Source organism: Mustela putorius, unplaced genomic scaffold (genome assembly GCF_011764305.1).
Source record: "Mustela putorius furo isolate JIRA1106 unplaced genomic scaffold, ASM1176430v1.1 tig00003987_pilon_pilon_pilon, whole genome shotgun sequence".
In the NCBI taxonomy this organism is placed as follows: domain Eukaryota; kingdom Metazoa; phylum Chordata; class Mammalia; order Carnivora; family Mustelidae; genus Mustela; species Mustela putorius.
In genome coordinates, this window is record NW_025422126.1 from 283,526 (window position 1) to 306,517 (window position 22,992).

Here is a 22,992-nt window from a genome sequence, read left to right on the forward strand (position 1 = left end):
TACTGTATGATTCCATTCATAAGAAAATCCAAACTGAAAAATTGAGACTCAACTTCAGGCAGTTGAGGAATTCATTCTATCAAGATAAACCTCCCATAGATAACTTAAACTCATATGGGGGGCGGGTAGGGAGGGGAGAATGGAAAAGAATCTGAAATCACTGTAAAATTATAAAAGAGAGTCAGAAACCAGAAGTGAATATGCCCTCAGTAAAAAGGAAATAACTGTGGGTGAGTTTCCTGTTTTTGTGTCTTTTCAACTGAGAGGTACAAGGTAACGCAATTAATATTTATAGGAAAGCTCAATTTGTTGACAACAAAAGTAATTTAAAAAAGAAAATGCAAGTGTACCAAATATGCTGGAAAGTGAAGAGAAATACCCACAAAAGAAACAGTTGAAAAATTCTATGTATAAATGCTGTCCACATATCTGAACTACACATTTGAGGAAGACTTCATACAATCTAAGTAAACTTACAAGAGCTGAAGAGGGATTTTAGCTACCACATACTGAAGAAAAGAAGATGGAATTTGAGATCAGCCAAGCAAGCTGCCTGAAAAAAAATTAATTTAACCCAGAAAACTACAACAGAATCCAGAATTTTTTTTATTACAACATACCATTCACAATTTCTGGAGGACAGTATGCAATCTAAAATTATTAGCCATACAAGAAAAATAGAAAAAATATGACCCAGGCACCAAAAAAAAAAAAAAAAAAAAAAAAAGACAATGGAGAGTGATTCCAAGATGAGTCAGATGTTTGAATTAGTGGACACAGTACTTTTCATTTCTTTCTTTCTTTTTTTTTTTTTTTAGATTTATTTAAAAGAGAGAGAGGGAAAATGAGCATGAGTTGCCGGGGAGGGGCAAGGAAGAAGCAAGGAGGGAGCCAGATGTTGGGCTCTATCCCAGGACCCTGAGCAGAAGGCAGTGCTTCCCTGACTGAGCCATCCAGGCACCCCAGTGGCCAGATTTTAAAGCAGCTGCTTTAACTATACTCAAAGACACAGGATAAATTTGTTTCTAATGAATAAGTAGGAAATCTCAAAAGAGGAAAATGAGGGAAATGAGGAGATGTTGGCCCAAGGGTCTCAACTTATAGTTATACAGTGCAGATAAATTATGGGGAGCTAATCTATGGCATGGTGACTATAGTTAATAATACTGTATTGCAGGGGTGCCTGGGTGGCATGGTTGGTTAGGCATCCGACTTTGGGTTTCAGCTCAGGTCATGATACTGAAGTCCTGGAATCAAGGTCTCTTGTGGGGCTCCACACGCAGTGGGGATTCTGTTTAAATTCTTTCTCCCTTTGCCTCCTCATTTACTCTTCACCTGCTAATGTCCTATCTCTCTCTCTCTTTCTCTCTCAAATAAACAAATAAAATGTTTTAAAAATACTGTATTGTGTACTTGAAATTTCCTAATAGAATAAATCTCAAGTATTCTCACCACACAAAAAAAGTAACTCTGTGAGTTGACAGATATATTAATCAGCTTGATGGCAGTCATCATTTCACAGTTTATACATATATCAAAACACTATTTTGTAGACCTTAAATATATATAATTTTTTATTTGTCCATTATGTCACAATAAAGAGGGGGGGAAATCTAACTTGAAATGGAAGAGGAAAAAAAAGAAAACAGTCTCAGTGACTTGTGGGATAAAATAAGAGAAATAATACACATTTAATTGGGATTCCAGAATTTAAAGTAAAGGAAAACAATATATATTTTAAAATATTTAAAGCAATATTAGACAAAAAAAAAATCCTCATTTTATGAAAGACCCTAACTAGAATAAATACAAAGAAAATAGGAGGTAGTGCGAAGGGCAAAGCCTGACAACGGACACCTGGACGATGAGAAGACCTGGAGCTCAGACGATCTGGGGAGTGCTAAGCAATCAAGCATGAGAGTAGCTGATTAAAAGCAATAAGCCAAAATTAAAGTAATGGTGAAGCCTTTAGTAGCATCAGTAGAAGTTTATCATGCACACATCAAAAAGACAGTTTGCAAACCAGGAACACTCAAACCAAAACATGGTATGAGGCATGGGAGTGTATGAAGCAGCTTGTATGGAGGAAAGCTTTGACTGTGGATTCTTCACAGTGATTAGTTATAATTTTAGAATTGCCTTATAAATTGCAGGGAATTGATCAATGGTTACCTGATATCAACCCGGGGAGAACAGTTCAAGTTTTTCTTATGATTTCCAAAAGCCTAAGCAAGAAGTGGCCCAGATCAAGGTAGCCTTGCAAAATAAGCTAAATTCAACTTTCCATGGCTAGACTCGTTTTGTCTGCTTAAACAAAGGCTGAATCTATTACTGATTTTAACTGCCAAAGAACTCTGAATGCAAGTCTCCTGCTGTTTTATGAATCCCATGCCTGAGGGAAATTAAAGAGCGAAGGGCTAGGAAAGGAAGAGTACTGAGAACTGAGTTTCCCAATAAGGAGACCACCAAGTGAAGCCTACTGGGCCAGCACAAGAGTGGCCTGCCAGTGGGTCTGGGTCCCTGACCACAGCTTTCTCCTGAGACTGCCGTTCATGGCTGTGCACCACATCATGTGTGGGAGGGGTTTTTTGCCCTGGGAGGCCTGCCCTCTGTAGTTGAGTTCTCTCAATCGTCAAGGGACGGGCCTGAGAAATTACACATAGGATGTCAGCCTGAGCTAAAATCCTTCATTTCATTCCTTAAATTTTCAGGACCCAACCAAGAAACAGTCTACCCCATCACGACCCTAATGGGTGCGACTTGGAGAGGTTCTGTCAGTAACTGAGTAATTAGTCTGGGGCAGCAGGGAGCCCGACAAGTATCAAGACCCCTCTGAGTAGGATGAGACCTGTCTGAAGAACTGAATATAACCACGGGTCTCCACAGTTACCAAGCCAGAGAAAGAAGTCTCATAGCCAATAGGGTTTACTTTAGAGAGCCAGGACGCTTCCTCCCTGTTTCTATAGGAATCCTTTCCCATCTGGTCCAAGGCATTGAGTCAAACACAGCACAACTTTGGGTACAGCACAGTGTTCAGAGGGATTGAGGTGAGATCAGGATGGTCACGTTCACATACAAGAAGTATAATCCCAGGGGGCCCATGTGGTCACTTTAGAAACAGGGTTTACAGAGTGAGGGCACCCCAAGCAGGACATCTATCATCGTGAAGCAGGCTGACCGAGCTCCTGCCTTTTGATTCCTGATCCAGACCTAATTATTCCACTTAGAATTGATTGGTTTCAGAACGACAACAGATGGTCAGTTTCAGTCTGGTTTGTGCGTGGTACTGTTCGGGAATGGAGTCAACCAGCTTTCAATTAGACAGACAACACTCTCAATAATGCAAGTCACACAGCGAGGTTTATTTCCAGCTAGCTGGGGTCCAAGTATCTGCCCGGCACAGCGGGTTTCAACAAGGACCCCGAGCACTCAAAGCCAAGGGTTTATATAGCATTTTCAAGGTACTTTTTCATAGCTACATACATGTCTTGTGCCCCACTTTGACAGTTTAACTTTGTTTAATCTTTTTTTTTTTTTTTTTTTGCTCCTCCCCACCACCCGGCATCACCCAGGCGCCATCCTGGGGGTTAAGTGTGATTTAGGTATAAAAGAAATTTAGCTTTATTTCCTTCTGCCTCATCCTTCCTCAGGTTTATGGTGGGGAGGGGGACCTTAGGCCTTGAGGAACTGAGCCATTTGTCTCTGGAAACTGAGATATTGAAAAGATAGCCTTTTTGTTGTAAATCACCAGGACATTTGCAAACCAAGGGAGGCTCCTGTCTTGCAGGATTGTGATCTCTGCAAGGTAACTATTTGTTTTTCTTTAACATTTGGTCCCTATGGTACCACCATCTCTTATCTCAAGTTTTCTACGTAGTGTCACAGTGTAGGCCTGTTAGGGACAGTCAGTAAAATGGCTTCCCAGCCTTCAGGATGGCCATTCTCATGCTAACCCACTCTTACAGTGCAAGGTGCCAGCTTTTGCTTTGCCAAGATGGCTGTACTTATGTCGGGGCTAGACTCGAGGTGGGTACAGCCTTGTTTTAATTGGCCTCCACACCTGGAGCTGGTTTCTGGGACTTGTTTTCAAGTCCCCTGGGGGAAGGGGAGCAGGGACAGTAAAATAGGTCTGTACAGTACCAGTTCATCAGCCTTATGGCATGAATGACATCTGTGTGTTCTGTTGTGTGACTGCTGGCCCCACAGTCAGTCTGAATCCAGAGGTCCTCATAAGAGCTCAGAAAGGCAGTACCCCAACTTTCAATTCAGGAACAGGGCAAAGCTTTCAGGGTCCATTCTGAAAGATCAGAAAGACCATTGATGTCTTTCCCCCTTTATCAGGCCTCGCTAGATCCCAGAGTTTAGGATTTTTGCTCTGTTGTTTGTTATTCATTTTCCTATATTGTTGCTATCAAGTCGCTTTTAAAAAATGAACTTTATGTTTCTTGAAATGCCCTATTTTCATCCAAACCTTTTAGTCCAAAAGGATTCTATGTAAGGTGACAAAAGCATTTATATAGGAAACCATTTTTTCCATCTTAATCAGCAAGACACATCATGTTAAAGGATTGGTCAGCACAAAAGTTTTAAATCTCTCATCCCTTGCTGTCATATTAATCTTGTATCCGCTTGAATCTTTAGAAAGGGGTTGAAGAGATTCGCTGGCCCTTGTAGAGTCCTCCACAAACACCAAGATGTTAAAATTGTAAAAGAAGGATATACAACTGAAGGAAAGGAGCAAAAACCTGACCAAAGTTGAGGAGCAAGTGAGAAACGTCCTTTTGGGAGAATTGCGAAGCCAGATTGTTTATCTGAGATGTGTAGTCCAGGCTGGGGTTGTCTTATCTCTTACCATCAGCTGCAAAATCTCATCCCTTAACTGTCCATGAAAATCCTCAGTTTCCCCTGTGGCTTGAGTGCGGCATGAAGCATGAAGAGTCCACTACACATCCCATGATTAGGTCCATGATTTGTAGCTTGGGCTGCAAACCCAGGGCCATTATCAGAGACAACAGGAAACAAATGTGACATTGTAGGGTCTGGAGAGAGGGGCTTGAGTCAGTGGAAATTATGGTACGGCCAGGACACATGGAATGAAAGTGTCAAGTATAGGCAGGACCGGATGAGATTCTCTGATGAGCCCTGAGGTTTGATGTGGGGCAGGGCATTCTACCCGCCAACAATATACTCCACCCCTTAGTCTGGGGAATCTGTCCTTGGGCAGTGATGTAGTCTGAGAGGTGGGATGGGACAGGCTTTTTGCACTCTTTCAGCATCGTCTTGTCCCCCAGCAGTCTGCGTGGGTAGGACCGATGCAAGACGGTGTCTAGAATTTCAAAGGCCGTCCTCACCTGAATTCAGAAGATTGGATACATACCTGTTGGCTCTGGGGTGGAGGACATGTTAGTCTCCACGTTTAGTTGACAATCAGGGTCTGCTCACTGATTGTTCCCTTGGACAAGTGTGGGGTCCTCTCTGCTGAGCATCCATAGGAATCATAAAAATTTAGTAGGAGCAGAACGGGTTTTTCTCTAAATGCCCATCTCCGTGGGGAGGCTTGTTTTATATGCCAGTCTAAAGGTCTCTAGAGGCCCAATGAAAAAGCCAGGCCATTTGCTATAGACCCCAAATCAGGGAGGTTTGCAGTCTTCCACATGTCGCACAAAAACGTCGCTATGGTGGCGTGGGGGCAAAGGATTAACAAAGATGTGCACAGACAATTTATCCATACCAGTAATACATTCAGCAGTGAGGGACATCACAATAGAAGGCTGCAGGGGCCCACAGACACCTGCCCATTGTCGGACTTGGGCAAAGTCTTGGGTCGTGACAATTCTCTCCTTGATCAAACTCAGTCAGGATCCTCTAAACTCTCTTCTCGGCTGGGCCCTTTCAGGCTTCCACTGTCCTTCTCTGCATGTCTAGAATCCTGCTGCATTTTCTGGAAATTGCTACCCCTGGTCTGAACACGCTTCAACATCTTATCACCCTGGACTGCCTTCAACAAATATTCTGTTGGTCATTTCAGCAATATGTACCCTTTTAGTGATTTTCTTAGTAATGTTAGTAATTTTCCATCTACTAACATCTCATCCTGCTCCTTAGCTATAAATCCTCACTTTCCCTTATTGCATTCAGAGTTGGGCTAATCTCTCTCCCCCATTGCAGTAGCCTCCTTGGAATAAAGTCCTCCTTACCTTCCATCTTAATCAAGTGTCCTGAATAGTTTACTTTATCTAATTGGTGGTGGCTTCTGACCCAAATCAGAAACTATTGTGTTTTTCCTTCATTTTGCTGCCGGGGATCACAGTAACCAGTACATGGCTCTATAAAATACCTAAAAAATGCAATTCTCTTTAATCTTCCTATTGAGTTCTAACCTTGGCAAAAGGATCTGGTCCTTATTAGGGACAGAGGGCCATCCACTGAACACCTAGTCTTGGTGATATCTGAAAACAGAAACATGCAGGCAAAGTGGCAAGGCCCTCCCACCATCCTGGGGACCACAGGAAGGCCTGGTCCCTGGATGAGTCACAGGGGTGGCCCTCAGGATTGGGACACAGGTAGGGACTGGAAAGCAGGTGGCACAGAAGGGGCAGACTGATGTGAGCTGAGTCCAAGCCTCCCCCATGCTTTGCTGGCCATGCCAGGGAGCACTGGCTGCTGCTGGTGTTCTTCTGGGCCAGCAGCTGCTGTCAGGGCCGCTAATGCCCTCGCAAGGACAGGGCTTGCACTCAGGCAGCCACACAGTGCCTCTCATGATTCCAAACTGAAGCAACATCGCCTGCCTCCAGAGAGGATCTAATTAAGGCTCCTACAACTTTTAGGGCGGCTGGGTGAATGGATTCCAAAGGACTCTACACTCTTTCTTTTTGTTCTGAAGTATCAGCATCTGCCTCCCACACAGAGTGCCTGTCAGGGCCTGGGGCCTGTGTTCAGTCATTCAGCTCCTGGACACCCATGGGCTGTCCCCACATGGCAGAGGACACTGGGCAGTGGCTGGGAGACAGTTCACCTAGCTGTCTTCAAACCCCTCTGGCTGAAGAGACCCCTGGTGTTCATGACTTTGTGCAATCCCTTCCCCTAGAGAGAGGGCAGAATGTGTGAATTCCTTGTGGTCAGCGGAATGTGGTAAAGGTGATGGTCCATCACTACAGTGGGTAGGTGACTTTATCTAAGGTTGTCTCCCTAGAGGTGCTGTCTTTCTCCTGCTGGCCTTGAAGAAGTAACAGCCACATTATGAGTTTCCTATGGAAGTTTGGACCCTCTGTACAAGCTGAGGATCTCAGTCTTGCAAGTGCAAGGAACTGAATGCTCCAAAATCCCAAGTTAGTTTAGATCTAGGCCATTCCCTGCTCTCGCCTGTTATCTCAGGAAGCACCTTGTACACATCCCAGGGAGATGCTAAAGGAGAGAACCCAGAAAACTGTGCCCAGACTGCTGATCCACAGAAACTGTGATAGAGTAACTGTGCATTCTTTTAAACCTAAAAGTTAAGCCCCTCAGTGAATTTGTGTTAGTTTGTTGCAAACCAGGAGAATATGAATACATTTTTACCTAATATGTTAAGTTGAAGGGGCTTACCATGATTATAGGAGATGAGGAGAATGAAGTTATTTTTACAATACTCTATTATTTACTTTAAAACTCGATAGAAGGAAATTTGAAAGACTGTGTTTTGTTACTCAAATTATTCTATTTCTTGAAATAGAGCAAAGTTAATGATTTTAGAATGAATGAATGTGCTTTCTTAAAATCATTTATATCAAGTCAGAAAAGAAACCAATAAAAAGCACAAATTGGCATGACTCTGGGGCACTGCTTATGTACTAGAAAACAGCAGGTTATCGCAAATATCCTAGTATTTAAATCCCACAACATCCCCATCTGGTAAGTTTTAATATTTTTATTTATTTTATACAGGAGAAATTGAATCCCACAGAACTTATTTAATTTGATAAGGGCCGCAAAGGAGCTATATCATCATTATACAAAATTTGATCTGTTTTCAGAGTTCCGCCTTAGGACCTCCAATGCCAATGTTCACCATCTACACAGAGGGCAGGGATACTTTCTTCATGTCATCTGCAGTAACACGCTAACCATGAAGAAGCTCACCATAATATTGTCTATGGTCATGACCTACTTCTGTCTCATTTAGGCTAGATGCAATGAGCATATCAAATTGCATTTCATGGCCCCTCCAGTTTTCCCTAAGATTCACCAAGCTTCCCCTACAGGTAACATTTCCAGGCTCTCCCCTTTTCCCCACACCTTGGGAGTCAGACTGCTGCCTTCTCTGTGGTGTGTTGCACAGGAGAGTAACACACAACTGATACTAATTCTGCCTCTCCTACTCATTAGCTGTTGGAACATAGGAGAAAATTTTAATGGCTTATAACTGCCTTTTTTTTTTTCAGTTTATAAATTATTTTAATCTCCTGATGTAAATTTCTCCCTCTTAGGATATTTGTTAGGATTAACCAGGATAACGTTAATATATGTTCATGTATTTACACAAATGATTCTATGTATATATACCCATATGTATATATGTACACCATGTCTATAGATAGACATGCAAAGATATGGACATTGCTCCCATGCCAGACATACTCATTTTCATCCAGCATGGCCAAGATTCTCATTTTTCTGTCATGTCCTGCAAATCTTGATTCAAATTTTGCATAGTGGCCTAGCCTGTCCTAATTTATAAAACGTGCTTCTCAAAGAACAATCTGTGTTTTCACTCTTCTAGGTAGTTCTATCGTTCATTCATATTCTCTAATGAAGGAGAAGGAGGAGAAGATGGAGGAGGAGAAGGGGGAGAAGGAATAGAAGAGGGAGAAGGAGTAGGGGGAGAAGGAGGTAATGGGGAAAGGGGAAAAGAGAAAGGGGTGAGAAGGGAGAAGGAGGAGGAGGAGAGGGGAAGTGGGGGAGAAGGAGAAGTGAGAGAAGGCAGAGAAGCAGGGGAAAGGTGCAGAGGGAGGTAAATGCAGTGGCATATTCATGGTTTGCACCATGAGGACAAAGACTGAGCACCGGAAGGCTGTCTCTCATAAGCACAGATGAGCCTAGTCCTGACCCTCTCTATAGGACACATCATGAAAACTCATACTGTCCGCATGGGATTTGGGGACCTGAGAAATGAGACTTCAATAGAGTCAATTATCATTTATTAAAGCAAGACCAAACACAAACAAACAAACAAACAAAATTCTCATCGATACAGCTTGTATTTTTCCAGCAGTAACAGATATTTATTCTTACATATAAGACTCTGAGGTAAGTGCTTCACCTCTAATAAAATTTGATTTCTCAATGTGACTCTACGAAATAGGTACAATCTTTAACATCAATTTTTTTTTTTTTTTTTTTTTTTAGGAAAATGAGAGCAAGAGGTGCTAAGAGACTTGTTCAAATTTACACAGCTTATAAGTAAAGAGACAAGATTTGACCTTAGAAACTCTGAGTACCAAAAATCTACTCTTACTATATATTTTACTTATGCACTTCTGCTTTAACTCTGTGATACATAAAGGGGTGTTATTGGTAAAGCAACACACTCTGAAGGATTTATTACCTAGTGACAGATTCCTATGCACTGTTCTATGCCCTATGCACTTGGATAGAATTTATAATTTTTCCTTTGTTAATTCCCTTAAGCAGAGGGAATGTGGAAAGGAGATGTCCGAGGAGGTACAGCAATACTGCTCTTTCTATAAAAGGGATTAGATGTGTTCCCTTTGCAAATAAGCATTCTCTCCTAATACTAAGCAAAAACTAATAAGGAAAAAGAAAGCATTCTCCCCTAATGAAGACAAAATATTAGGAAGGAAAACCTCAAGCTTTCACTGCATGGTAGGGATGTATAAAAGACTGTTGAGTTGACTTGTGTTCCACCCAAATTCCTGTGTTACAATCCTAACCCCCAATACTTGAGAATGTGACTTTTTGGAAATAGGTTCTTTACAGGGGTGACTAAATTAAAATTATGTAATTAGGGTGGGTCCTTTTCCAATCTGACTGGTGTCCTTAGAAAAAGAGAGATTTGGGAACATAAAAATACATATTGGGAAGATGAGAAGATAGGTGTCTACAAGGTGAGGAATATACTCTTCCCTCACAGCCCTCAGGAAAAACCAACTCTGCTGACACCTTGGTCTTAGACTTCCAGCCTTCAGAACTGTGAGACAAGAAATTTCTGTTGTTTGAGCCTCCCATTCTGTGGTATTTTGTGACAGCAGTCCTAGCAGACTATCTCAAAAACATTCTAAAATGAAAGATGGAGAAAAGAAGGAAGACATGTTCAGAATGGTGCAGATGAGCTCAGTTGTAGATGAACCCCAGGACAAGGGGTGCTACACAGAAGTGGGTGAGGGACTGAGAAAGTTTAGGAACTCGGTGGGCACAAGGTTATGGGGCGTTGACAATTCCAAGGATTGAAATATGGATAAGCAGCATGAGAAAACTGACAATTAGAAAACCTGTAGATGAGTGACCCATGGTTTGTGACATTGAAAAATGAGACAACACGTGCTTCATAGTCAAGGAAAACCCCAATACGACAGGGAGGAACAGGTATGAAAAGAGTCAAGATCCTGGGATCAGAGGTGGAAGTCTCCTCAAAGACCTTATACTCAGATTCATTCTGTAAACCAATAACCCAGTAGCCAAACTGAGGTTTGTATCTGGAGTAAACATCTGGACGATTTACATTTGGATCAAAAACAAACCCAGAACTCTCTTTTCTCTTGAGGTTTCTTGCTTTACTGTACACCCCAAGGATCCAGGCAATCTTTTCAGACACATCTACTTCCCAGTAATACTTCCCTGAGGAAAAATGTTGGTAGCCCAAGACATCAAAAGCAGAGAAATCACACATAAATACATTTTTAAGAGAGAAGTTGTGCACAGTTGTCATTTGTCTTTTATCAGCAGAAATGGCAATATTCGAAATAGCATTGACTGGCTTCAGCAACACATCCACTGTAAGAAAAAATGAGAGGGTCAGGTGATGGATATGGAGTAGGTGTGTCTTGTGACATTGTGAGGGAGGATGTAAGGAATGGACTGGGGGGAACTTATGTGGTGGGTCAGAGATGAGTAAAACACTTACGAACTGTCATATGTTTGGGGAGGAATACATGAGGCTAAGACCACAGGACCTCATAGTACCCACGATGTATAAAAAGGGATCATAATATGGTGATTTGAAGAACCTGTAACTCCTTCTTACCCCAGTAGCGTTGGACCTCTGTCAGCTCTGAAATGACAAAAGTTTCAATGATGTTCTTAGAAACAAAGGAGTAAATACTGATACCTATCTTCTCACTAGGATGAGGGTAGGGAGGGGAGTTCTGTGAGGCTATGAACTGGTGAATGAACCAGACACCTTGCCCATTCCCCCTTAGGTCTTTCAGCATAAGAGATCTAGCTCTCCGGGGCGCCTGGGTGGCTCAGTGGGTTAAGCCGCTGCCTTCGGCTCAGGTCGTGATCTCAGAGTCCTGGGATCGAGTCCCGCATCGGGCTCTCTGCTCAGCGGAGAGCCTGCTTCCCTCTCTCTCTGCCTGCCTGTCCATCTACTTGTGATTTCTCTCTGTCAAATAAATAAATAAAATCTTTAAAAAAAAAAAAAGAGATCTAGCTCTCCTTCTCAGGCCTCCATCTTCTTCCATCTAAAAACATCCTCCCCCTTATTGTGCCTTATTTTGCTTGATACTACAAGAATTCCACACCTACAACCTTCCTCTGATTCCCCTTACCTTTAAACACTTGCAGCATCCCACTCAGATCTGGAATTCGGAATGTACTCTTCAGTTTCTTGGAAACAATATTTGGCTTCTTCAAGGTCCACCTCTCACTCCTAGAGAAGACAAAAATTGATCACCCCATACTTCTGACCTTAAGTCTCGGCAAGACCGTTTCCCTTACTTTTTGCTCCACTGATGCACTTGAATCTCCTCCACTGGAGATCTGGGGAAGAGGGTTTGGGGAGACCCCTGATGCTGCAACCAGAGGGAATATGCTCATGTCTACCTTTCCATTTACCCTCTGTGTGATCTTCAGAGGGTCTTCACCTCAAAGAAACTCATGTTCTTCCTCCTAAAATGGAAAAATTAACCACATACTCTGTCTTTTCATAATAAAGCTAGGTGAAATAATGGTGCCTTTAAGAGGTGTTGATACTTCTAAAAAAAGTATTTGATATACAAAGAAGTCATTGCCATGTAATGGTTCTACCAGGGACAGGCCAGAGACGTGAGTTCCCAGACATGTGATCAGTAAGAAGCTCCAGAGCTTGGCTACAGAAGGATTTAGGTTATCAAGTATGGAGCTCCTGTATTAAAAGTGTGAAGGGTCTCCAAAGCCTTTTATCCCAGTACAGATGTCCAGATAATAAATAATATTTAAGGTTATATTCTCTGGGGAAACATTACAAACATCTGGAAAAGAAGAAGATATGACAACCAAATGAATGGTGGTCTGAATTTCATGTGTTTAGGAAGACCTTGATGTCGCCAAGTGGGTAGGCAACATTAGACAGAAAAATGTATTTTCTACAAGATGTTAATGTATGTAAGCAAGAAGAGATTAATTATTGGCATTAGGATGAAGCCACTGTTCTCCAAGACTAGAGACTTTTTTTTTGGAAGTGCAAATAAAACCACTAGAAAGACCTTGTTTCTTCTAATATCAGGAAGAAAATAAATGCAGAGGAGCTGTCCTTGTGGAAAATTTGGGGGCTTGGCAGAGGGAGGATAGGGTCTTCTCTGAAATAAGATAGGCACCCATGAAATATGGAAACAAACTGCAGCGGAGACAGGTTTGACCAGAATGAGTGAAACCATGATCTCGTTGGCCCTAGCTCTGTGACCTCCCACCACCCCAATTCCACTGAAAATCTTCATCCGTGATCAAAAATTTGTAATGATATAATTCCCAAATTCCCCAGCTCGGTGACTTTTTTTTTTTTTTTAATTCTGATTGATCCCAATAACTCTTATGGCTATAATTCTGTCTTCACATAAAAAAAGGACCATACCTGGTCTCCTACACATACCTTTTCATGACATTAATCATATCCTGGGGAGAAGAGAGAAAACATGAGTCATGTATAGGATTGCCATATTTAGAAAATAAAAATGGCTAATTAAAATTTAATTTAAGATACTTTAGTTTAAGTATACCTCTTGTAATATTTAGGATACCAGAATGCCCTTCTACTATAAGAAAACAACTTATTATTTATCTGAAATTAAAATTTAATTATGCATCCTGTATTTTGTCTGACAACCCTCCAAGAGTTATAAGATCTCCTAAATTAAAAAGTTTTCTCCACCTTAGACCCCTAAAGCTCCTTGGTATGAGGTGAATAAATAGATTATCAGAGTATGAAGAACAAAATATAGAGATAAGACTGAGATCAACCATCCCAAGGGCTCATGTAAGGGTGTTAGAAAGATGATTTCGAGTACTTGGAGGTGTGATACATTTAACAAGTAGATAAGAGACTTTGACATTACAAAAAATACATTCATGAGGAGACCTCATTAATTCATCATGCTTTTATGTATTCTAGAGAGAAATAAAGGTGAAACCCATATTAGCCAGATATCATTCCAGGCTCTGGAGAGTCAAAGATGATAAATTAATAATTATAGTTCTCCAAAAGTATATTTTCTTTCACTGCAGGTACAAGTAATAAAGAACTTCAAACAAATGTTTCTCTGGCTTCCCTCTACTCATTCTATATATGTCCTCTATATTGCCGACAGTTACTCTCTCCAGTTTTTAAGCATGAAATAAGCCACAGGAACCAGAACCCTAGGAAGTCTAAAATGTAGGTTACTATTTCCCAACTATTTACATCCCACTGTCCAAAATGATACCAATGTCTACTCAGTCACGGCTTTAGAAACTTTAAAAGTCTACTCTGAATTCTAATATTGTATTAAGCCAGTCCAGCTTATATCCTCAAAATCTTTTAGCCATCTTTTTATTCCCAGCATAGCCGTTATTTGCCTAATTTGTTGAACAGAAATGTACCAATATATTTGGTTTCCCTCTCTCCAGCCTAACCCATTTATACCAACAAAGTCTTGACCATCAGTTGGCTCTAGGTCCTCAGATAAAGTTTTATTCTCTGTATTAGGCTTTTTTTTTTTTTTTTTGTTATTGTATATGACTAAAACCGGTTTAAAGTTAAAAGAAAGAAGAATCATATTGCATGGAGCACTGGGTATGATGCATAAACAATGAATGCTGCAACACTAAAAAGAAATAAAATAAAATAAAATGGAAAAAAAGAAAAGAAGAATAAATTCTGGGGCAGGTGTAACTTTAGTCATAGCTAGGTTTTTAAATGAAAATTTTGTCATCCGAATCTTTTCTTCTCAAATTCTATTTTCCACCTGCAATATTGGCTTTCTTTATAGACTCTATATGGAATCAACTTGAATCTCCTGCTTTAAATGATAATATCTGATATATTACTTGCTGAAAAAGGGAACTTCTCTTTCTAGTCATGATAGTAAAATTCTAAGGCATAAAAATCATTGACCTAAATTGGGTCAGGTCCCTATCTTAAAATAAGTACTGCATCATTGGTAAGCATATGGGAATCTCATATTCTGATTTACCTAGAATTGAGAGACACATACATGCCTGATGCTACTGATTTTATAAACCCTAACCAACTCCATGGACTGAGGATGAGGATGGTTCTTAATGGGTCAATCAAGAGGTTGTTACCAAGAAAAAAAAAAAAGAATTAATTGAATTAAGATTGGACAGATGTCCCATACAACCCATTTCTTCACTGTCATCTCCTCACCCTTTTTACCAAATTATTTCTCCCTAAAAAGGCTGAATATAATACAACAGTTACAATAATATTAAACATGGATGACTAATATCACATATAAATTATGATGTAAGAGCAATTAAAGATCTAAACTTAAGATCTGAAAGTATAACACTGAAGAAAAGAAAAAGAAAAATCTTCACAATATTGGATCTGTAATGATTTCTTGGATATGACAGGAAGAAAAGGACAGGGAATAAAAGAAAAATAATTAAGTTGGACCATACCAAAGTTAAAAATTTCTGTGCATCAAAGAACACCAGGAAGACAGTAAAGATACAATGTACAAAAAGGGATAAGATATTTGCAAATCATATATCTGATAAGGTATTAGTATAGAGAACATACAACAAACTTCTACAACTCAACAATAAAAAGCAAACAACCCAATTGGAAAAATGGGGAAAGAATTTGAATAGATATTTCTCCAAAGAAGATATACAAATCTCCAATAAACTGCATGGAAAGATGTTCAACATTATTGGTCTACACTTGGAAATGCAAATCAAAACCACAGGTTTTGCACAGTCTGGACTCAACAACAACAAGAAAATCAAACATAAACAAAGATTTGTGGTATTTGATTAAACTTAGTGAAGAGATGCCTTACAAATGCAAGAAGACAGATAATGGGAGCTTATAAAGAATTTCTCTCCAAATTTTTTGCACTGCCTTTCATAAATTACAAACAATGGCAATTTCCTTTGTCATTCATACTTTGAATTATCCCTATGACCCTTGAAATGACACAGAAGGTATACTGAGGGGCCCAAGAGCCTTGAATGTCGCCATGAGGAAGCAAGTTTGGGGACCCAGCAGAGAAGAAAATATTCTCTCTCTGTTTACCCTGAATCTCATCATGTGGAGCTCCAACCCAAGCCTTACCTGCACTGTGTCTACTGATGACCCCCATATCTGATGTTCAATATCTGAGATGAGCTCCCTTAAGCACTGCTTCTGCTGGGCCAGTTGGTCTCTGGCCACTACCAAGTTATCCAGCACATTCACTTCATCTTCCTCCAGCTTTTGTAGCACCCTCTTCTCCTCGCTGTCCAGGGTTGCTCTCATGTCATTAAACCCTTTCAGAATCCTTTGTCTCTCAGTCTGCATATGATTCTTTGGGGATGAGAAGAGAAAGAGGCAGTCAGTCTGTCTGGCCAAGAGCTTACATTATCTGGGCCTGGGTGCCAAGACAAGAACTATTTTCTTCAGGGACTTCTCAAAGAGAAGGGAACAGTCAGAGAACAACTACTGAGAAAACCATTTCCCAACTCTTTTCTCCTGAGTTTCTCCCAAAGGAATATATTAAAGTCTGCTTTAACGAGGCCCACCCCGAGACACAAAGCAACACCTGGATGAGGCTAGGATTGCAGACACCTGTCCTGGGTAATCATGCCACACTGCCTAGGAACCCTTTCCACCCACAGCTCCTAAATAGGGAACACAGGGCTTTCCTTGGTGTGTTTTCTGGAAGTATTCGTGCCTCAGACATGATGATGGATACTGGACATGGGATTCATGAGTCATTTTTACATTGCTTTCCCCCATGTCTTCACCTCCAAATATTTGGTTTCACTTGTGATATGTATCCTCTCTGGTACCCAACCCTCAACAGGAAAGGAGCGAAATCAGGACCAGTTGAGAAGCCCCCAAACTCATTAATCTGAGGTAACAAAGAGGAAGAGGCCTCCTTGTGACTGGACTGAGGTGCTGCCAGTTTTCTGTCTCAGTACTCCCTCAGGAAATATCTCTTCCTGCCTTCCAGGAAGCTTTCTCCTCTCTGATGGTAGCTTCCAACTCCTCCATTTTCGGCTGCTCCTTCCTCAGTTTCTTCAGTGCTGCCTGGAGCTTTTCCTGTGAGAAAAGAATCACCAGAGTTAAGCTATGAGCTTTTATAGCACCTGGATAGAGGGAAGAAATCAGACTCATCTCAGAAGAGAACAGGTTACAGAAATGAAACTGGTGATTAGAATCTAAGATGTAGACAAAAATCTGAAGAGGTTAATATACTCTGCATCCCTGGATGATGCAAGCGACCATCCCTTGATCAAGAGTAACCTGAATCTCTCTCTTCCGAGAGGAAGAATTGATCCTGCAGCAAGGAAAGTCCTTTCATCTCATTGACAGGTTCCCCTCATCCAACCAACCATGTTCTCCAGAAACCCTTCTGCTCAAAGGAGAAATCAGATTCATCTTGGGGAGTATTTCTCCATTCATCCAACTTCTCTTTGTAGCCTAGACTTATTTCTGATAAAAAAAAAAAAATAGAGTGCACAAAAATTTCCTTTAAATCTCAGAAGCTAAACAAGGATATGGAAAGAGATTGCAGAGCTCAGTTCTACGATGACAAAGGGAAGAAAATAATTTTAAAAAGTGAAGGATTCACTTGAGGTAATTTTCTGCCACATCTACTTTCTCCTTTGGGCCTACCTGATAGTTCTTGGCCACCTTCTCCATGAAGAATATTTGATGACCACTGTGCTCCAGAGACTGGGCACAGTGCTGGCAAATTAACTTCCCATCCTCCTTACAGAAGATCAGGAGTTTTTCTCCATGGTGCTCACAGAGCTTTTTCTGCCATGGGCTCATGTTCTCTTTGACTTTCTTCACTATGTTGGCCAGGGGCTGATTAGGTCGGAGATTCCAAAACTGGTATTTGCACTGGCACACTGGGCAGTTGCTTTCCCCTCCTTGGTGGACCCCTGAATCCTGACCCTTTGCAGTGATACAAGCTTGGCAGAAGCTGTGGCCACAGTCCAGACTCAGGGGCATTGTCAGAAGATCCAGGCAGATGGGGCAGGTCACTTCCATCTGTATGTTCATCTGTGCTGGAAAATTCATTGCAGTGCTCCCCTCCTTTCTTCTTGTCCTGACAGTGCAGTCCTGTCTTGCTCACAGACTCCTGCAGGGCAGAGAATGTTGAAAGCAGCATGATAAGAAAGGCAGAAATAGAAAGGATACTGATTATGTAGAGATTCAGAATGGGCAAAACATTAATATACAATAAAGGAATATACAATAAAGGAAAGAAAACAAACAAGAGGAATAGGTCAGTATCAGAATGAAAAGGGCTCTTAGTAATAATTGCAAACACTTTCCTCTCATTTAATGTTACATGACAAATTTCACCCCACCAGGGCAAGCTTGCTAGTTTCTCTTCTCCTCCTGGTATTGAAGCCCTTCCTACCAAGAATCTTGTGTAACCCATCAATTTTTTTCTGTCTTTTTTTCCCCACCCCAAACACATCCTCTCTGTTAAATATACTAAATCCACTATGGCCCCTGGGTTTTTGCACTGTTCTTCTCCTGTGTGGGTGATCCGACCCCTGATATTTGCATGATTCACCTTTTTTTTTTTTTAATTAACATATAATGTATTATTTGCCCCAGGGGTCTGTGAATCATCAGGCTTACACATTTCACAGCACTCAAAATAGCCCATACTCTCTCCAATGTCCACAACCCAGCCACCCTATCCCTACCCTCCCACCCCCCTGCAATCCTCAGTTTGCTTTGTGAGGTTGAGTCTCTTAGGGTTTAGCATGACTCACCTTTTAAAAACAACTTTATTGTCAATCGGAGAAAGATAATTATAATATGATCTCCCTGATATGAGGAAGTAGAGAAGCAACATGGGGAGTTTGGCGGGTAGGAAGGTAATAAATGAAACAAGATGGGATCGGGAGGGAGACAAACCATAAGAGACTCCTAATCTCCCAAAACAAACTGAGGGTTGTGGGGGATGGGGGCGGTTTATGGACATTGGGGAAGGTATGTGCTATGTGAGTACTGTGAACTGTGTAAACCTGGTGATTCATAGGCCTATACCCCTGGAGTTAATAATACATCATATGTTTATTAAAAAATTAATTTTTTTTTAAATGTTAATTCACCAACCAAAAAAAAAACAAAAATAAAAACAACTTTATCAAGTTATGTTTAAATCAAATGCGTTGATTTTAAGGGTACAATACAATGATTCTAGCAAACTTAGGGAACTGTATAACTTTCCCCACAGTCCAATTTCAGAACATTTCCATGTTCTGAAACATGGTTTTCACTTGAAAACCAACTGAGTGCCATTAGCGGTCATCCCCATTCTGAACCTGAGCCTTGGGGAACCATTGATCATATGTTTTTATAGATTTGCCTTTTCTGGTCAATTTGCATAAGTAGAATTATAATGTGATCTTTTGAGACTGAATTCTTTCACCTAGGAGACTGCTATTGAGCTTCATCTAACCTGCCTTTCTTTCCAGTTTCTTGAAGTCAAAAGTACAAAAGCCACTGCTGCCTCAGAGAAACTTTGCACTTGCTTGTCCCTCTGCAGGGAACCGCTCTCCCATCTCAGCATGACTCACTCTTTGGTTTCATCAATCTCTTCTTCAGCCCTCTTATCAGGACCTGCTTTGACTTCTCTATAGCAAAACTGCTGATACTATTGCTTGCTGTATATTTGCTATATTTCTCTTATTTTTGCTATGTAATACATAGCATCTTTAAATGTCTGCCTCTTCCTCCTAAAAAGCAATCCATGCATACATCAGGCATGGTTTTGTGCACTGATGGAGCCTCAATACCTAGAACAGTGCATCATACACAGGAATACAGTGTCATGAATATATAAAGTTAGACTTCTCCTCATCCCTCTGTACATGCTTAGACCTTTCTCATCAGCTTTTCATCTTTTCTTTCTATCTATTAGCAGTTCTCTAATGGTCCAGAAGAATTTATCTCCCAATTCACCTGTTCCACCCAGAGCCTTTCCATGTCCTTAAATTCAATCCCCAGAGACACCTACAGACACAGCAAGGGCCACAATCAGGAGGTAATTTCATCACTAACAATTTTATAATCAGTTGCAATTTACAAATCACTTAGACCTATTTATCCCTTATATAAAAATCCTTGAGAAATAAGAGTACTCCCTTTCTTCAAATGTAGAAATAGAATCAAATGACCTACAGATCATTCTTTTAGAGTTCATAAGGTATGGTAGGCTCATCCTTGTCTGTCTCAAATTAGATCTTATCCACCTGAGTCTTTTACCTGAATTCCAGGAAAAGGTCCCCCACCAGTTTCCCTGATACTGTCATTCATCTCATACAATCTGCTCTCATCACTGTTCACACCACCAGCAAGAATGATTTTTTTTTTTAAGCATCCATTAATCTTACTATTTCTCCAGTCAAATACATGTCGTTCAATTTGAGTCACTCTTTATCATGGTCAATGTAGGTCCACATTATACATTCCCTCTGTTGCGTCATCCCCTCAGCCCAGCTCCTAATCCTTCCCCACCCACACTGGCTGCCTTATGCGTTCCTTGATCACTCCGGGGGGGAAAAAATCTATCTTAAATCCATCAATTCCTTGAAAACTCAGCTGAAAATCACCTTCCCACACTGAGACCTAGCCTGAAAACTATTTTAAAATGCAAAGCCTGCACTGGTGTTACCTGTGACTAGTGAATCACTGAATCAAATATTCATGATGTACTGTATGTTGGCTAAACAAACATAATAATAGTTAAAAAAAAAAAAAACCTACAAAGCACTTTACCAGGGTACACCATAAATACTAAGCCCTGTGATGGGTCTTTTTCCTTTTTTAATGCTATTATTTCTTTATTTTTGTCTTTTCTTATACTGCATCATTCATTTGTTATTTGTTTACTTTCTCTCCACTCACCCAGATTATAATCCTTTATAGATGCTTAATATTTACTGACTGTTCAGTAGGTGTTAATACAATTTTTTTTTCATCACAGTTATATGCTTTTGCTCTTGTGAATTTAATCAAAAGTATTTTAAAAAATTTAAAGCCCATTTTCTCCCATCCATTGGACACTGTACTAGCCCCCTGAGTAAACAATTAATAAGCACCAGATATGAAACTTGTCTAGATGTAAGAGACAGACCAATGACTTTTGAAAAGAGAGAAGAAAGGAAAGTACACATCAAAATATTATGTAACACAGAGATATGATACAAGGTGTTCAGAGGTAAGATTAAGATGGAGTCCTTTCTGAGAAATTACCGACTCCTTTCCTTAGCTCTGTGCAGAGAAAATGGAGTGAGGAGTTTAGCAATGGAAAAGTAAGGAGTTTAGCAATGGAAAAGTATGTCTAAGATGATGGAGGACAAGTTCTAAATCAGGAGTGGACATCAGAGTGTCGTCGGGTGCTGCTGAGGTGAGAGTAAGCTATGTTCACTCAGAAGAGAACAAATTCCCTGCATCTGGAGCCCCAGAGAGACAAGTGATTGTGTGGGAGCTGGAGAGGTGGACATCAGTCTGATCATTCAACCTCTCTCATCAGGCTAACCAAAAGTGGTGATTTATCAGGAAAGTTCTGGACAACTTTTCAGAAATTATCAGTACAAGAAGAGTAATAGGAGTGATGAGGGAGCAGGAGGCTGGCTGAGGACAAAGCAAGAGCTGGCGCCTTGCACCCCCTCTTCACCCTTTCCCCTCCATAAGTGTAGCATCCCTCAGGCAGCCCTGACTGCCATGAACAATAAGCAAATAGTGAACTTGCAGAGCTCACAATCCTGCTAGACAGGAGTCTCCCTTGGCTTACAAATGTTCTAAATCTCACTAACAAAGACGATTGATAGCAGGATTGTGACACCCTACCAAAAAGTCTCCCAACTATCTTAATGTTAATGGCTGGTCTAAAGACAACATTGATCCAGCAGCAAGGGCAAGGCCTCCGGCAGGGCCTGGAACATCCTGGCACCTTGTAGGCCCTCTTTAGCATATGAAAACTCCACTGACACCTCCCTTCCCCTCACCTTCCCCCAACAGCAGGGTACTTAACCTGCCATCCCTCACAACCCTGGGCAGCAGCTCTTCCTGACCACGGGTCCTGTCCCGTGCTTTAATAAACTACCATTTTGCACCAAAGATGTCTCAAGAATTCTTTCTTGGTCATCGGCTCCGGACCTCAGCCCACCAAACCTCACCTAGGTTCTAGAACTTCATCAGGAGGAGTTACAAGAGTGTCTTCTCCTTGGCACAAGCCCTAAGATTCCTTTCCCTCCCACAAGTCCAGATAAGGACTCTTGTCTCTACTGGCTCTCTCAAGGAGCTAGGGCTTTTTTTTTTTTTTTTTTAAGATTTTATTTATTTATTTGACAGAGAGGGAGATGGCAAGTAGACATAGAGGCAGGCAGAGAGAGAGATGGGGAAGCAGGCTCCCTGTTGAGCAGAAAGCCCTATGCAGGGCTCAATTCCAGGATGCTGAGATCATGACCTGAGCCTAAGGCAGAGGCTTTAACCCACTGAGCCACCCTGGCGCCCCGGAGCTTGGGCTTTTATGAAAAGGGAAAACAGGGCCCCATCTCACACACTTCACTGGAGGAAAAGAAAAAAAGATTTTTCTATTTCTGAAAAAAAAGTTACTCTGGCTCACCTTAGCAAGGTAGAAAAGTCAAAACCTCAGAATAGAAAGAAGATGAGAGTAATTCAGCCTAAGAAATAATGATGATCCCTCCAAGAAGCAAACAAGGGTCTCAGTGTTCTTAAGTCTTCCTTTTTCAGCTGTCATGCCATCCCCAAACTCAATATATCTCTCTTCTGCAGAAAACATACAAGCAGTCTCTCTCCTTTAAGAGCAGCTTCAGAACCACAAATTAAATTCATCCAAATACATTCACTCTGTTCCTCCCAAACTTCCTGCCCTTTGCCTTCACAAACTGCCCCACAGACCTTTAGGCTGAAGTGGAGAAGTCTTCGCTCCGTGGAGTTCAGAAACAGGTATGGGCAAGACTGATTCACCAAGCCAGAAAACTGATAACTGAAAACAAGGAAGTTTCTGTTTAGGAACTGGGTAGAAATGAAACTTAAAATCTGAGAAGGGGAAATGAAAGAAAGGAAGCAGAATGGAAACTTAAAAAATAGCAGCAAGAAGACACCACAAGGGTGTCAGAAAAGGGTGTGTTCTAGGACCTGCACCAGCCAGGCATCCAGTCACTACATTCTTACTCCTACCCCAGCTTACTCCAGCATGAATATTTGAGTAAGAAAACAATGAGAAGTAAAATGATACAGCCTGAATACTCAGCATTTCACTTCAATCCTATAATTATTTGTTGAGCTTATGCTATATTCAAGCCCCAGTCAAG

The 22,992-nt window shown here is 41.0% G+C and overlaps 1 protein-coding gene across 2 annotated transcripts; it reads right to left on the bottom strand.

The window, feature by feature from the left end:
- Nucleotides 1-9,159: 9,159 nt before the first annotated feature.
- TRIM22 (tripartite motif containing 22) lies at nucleotides 9,160-22,788 on the bottom strand. Of its 2 annotated transcripts, XM_004778994.3 has the most exons (8): nucleotides 22,577-22,788; nucleotides 17,297-17,768; nucleotides 16,625-16,720; nucleotides 15,752-15,982; nucleotides 13,064-13,086; nucleotides 11,766-11,866; nucleotides 11,240-11,266; nucleotides 9,160-10,989 (listed from the first exon to the last, which is right to left on the bottom strand). In XM_004778994.3, exons 2-8 carry the CDS (start codon nucleotides 17,705-17,707, stop codon nucleotides 10,394-10,396), a joined length of 1,485 nt encoding a protein of 494 aa, XP_004779051.2. In that variant the 5' UTR covers nucleotides 17,708-17,768; nucleotides 22,577-22,788; the 3' UTR covers nucleotides 9,160-10,393. The 2 variants fall into 2 exon arrangements, with proteins under 2 accessions (XP_004779051.2, XP_044927262.1); XM_045071327.1 differs by lacking the exon at nucleotides 15,752-15,982.
- Between the last annotated feature and the right edge of the window lie 204 nt (nucleotides 22,789-22,992).

Excerpts from the sequence above, each read along its gene's own strand:
- TRIM22 (XM_004778994.3), bottom strand. The coding sequence starts at position 17,707 with ATGAATTTTCCAGCACAGATGAACATACAGATGGAAGTGACCTGCCCC. Across the intron at positions 13,087-15,751 it reads CATCAGTAGACACAGTGCAG|GATATGATTAATGTCATGAA; the intron begins GTAAGGCTTGGG and ends TCTTCTCCCCAG. Across the intron at positions 10,990-11,239 it reads AGAGGTCCAACGCTACTGGG|TGGATGTGTTGCTGAAGCCA; the intron begins GTAAGAAGGAGT and ends TTTTTCTTACAG.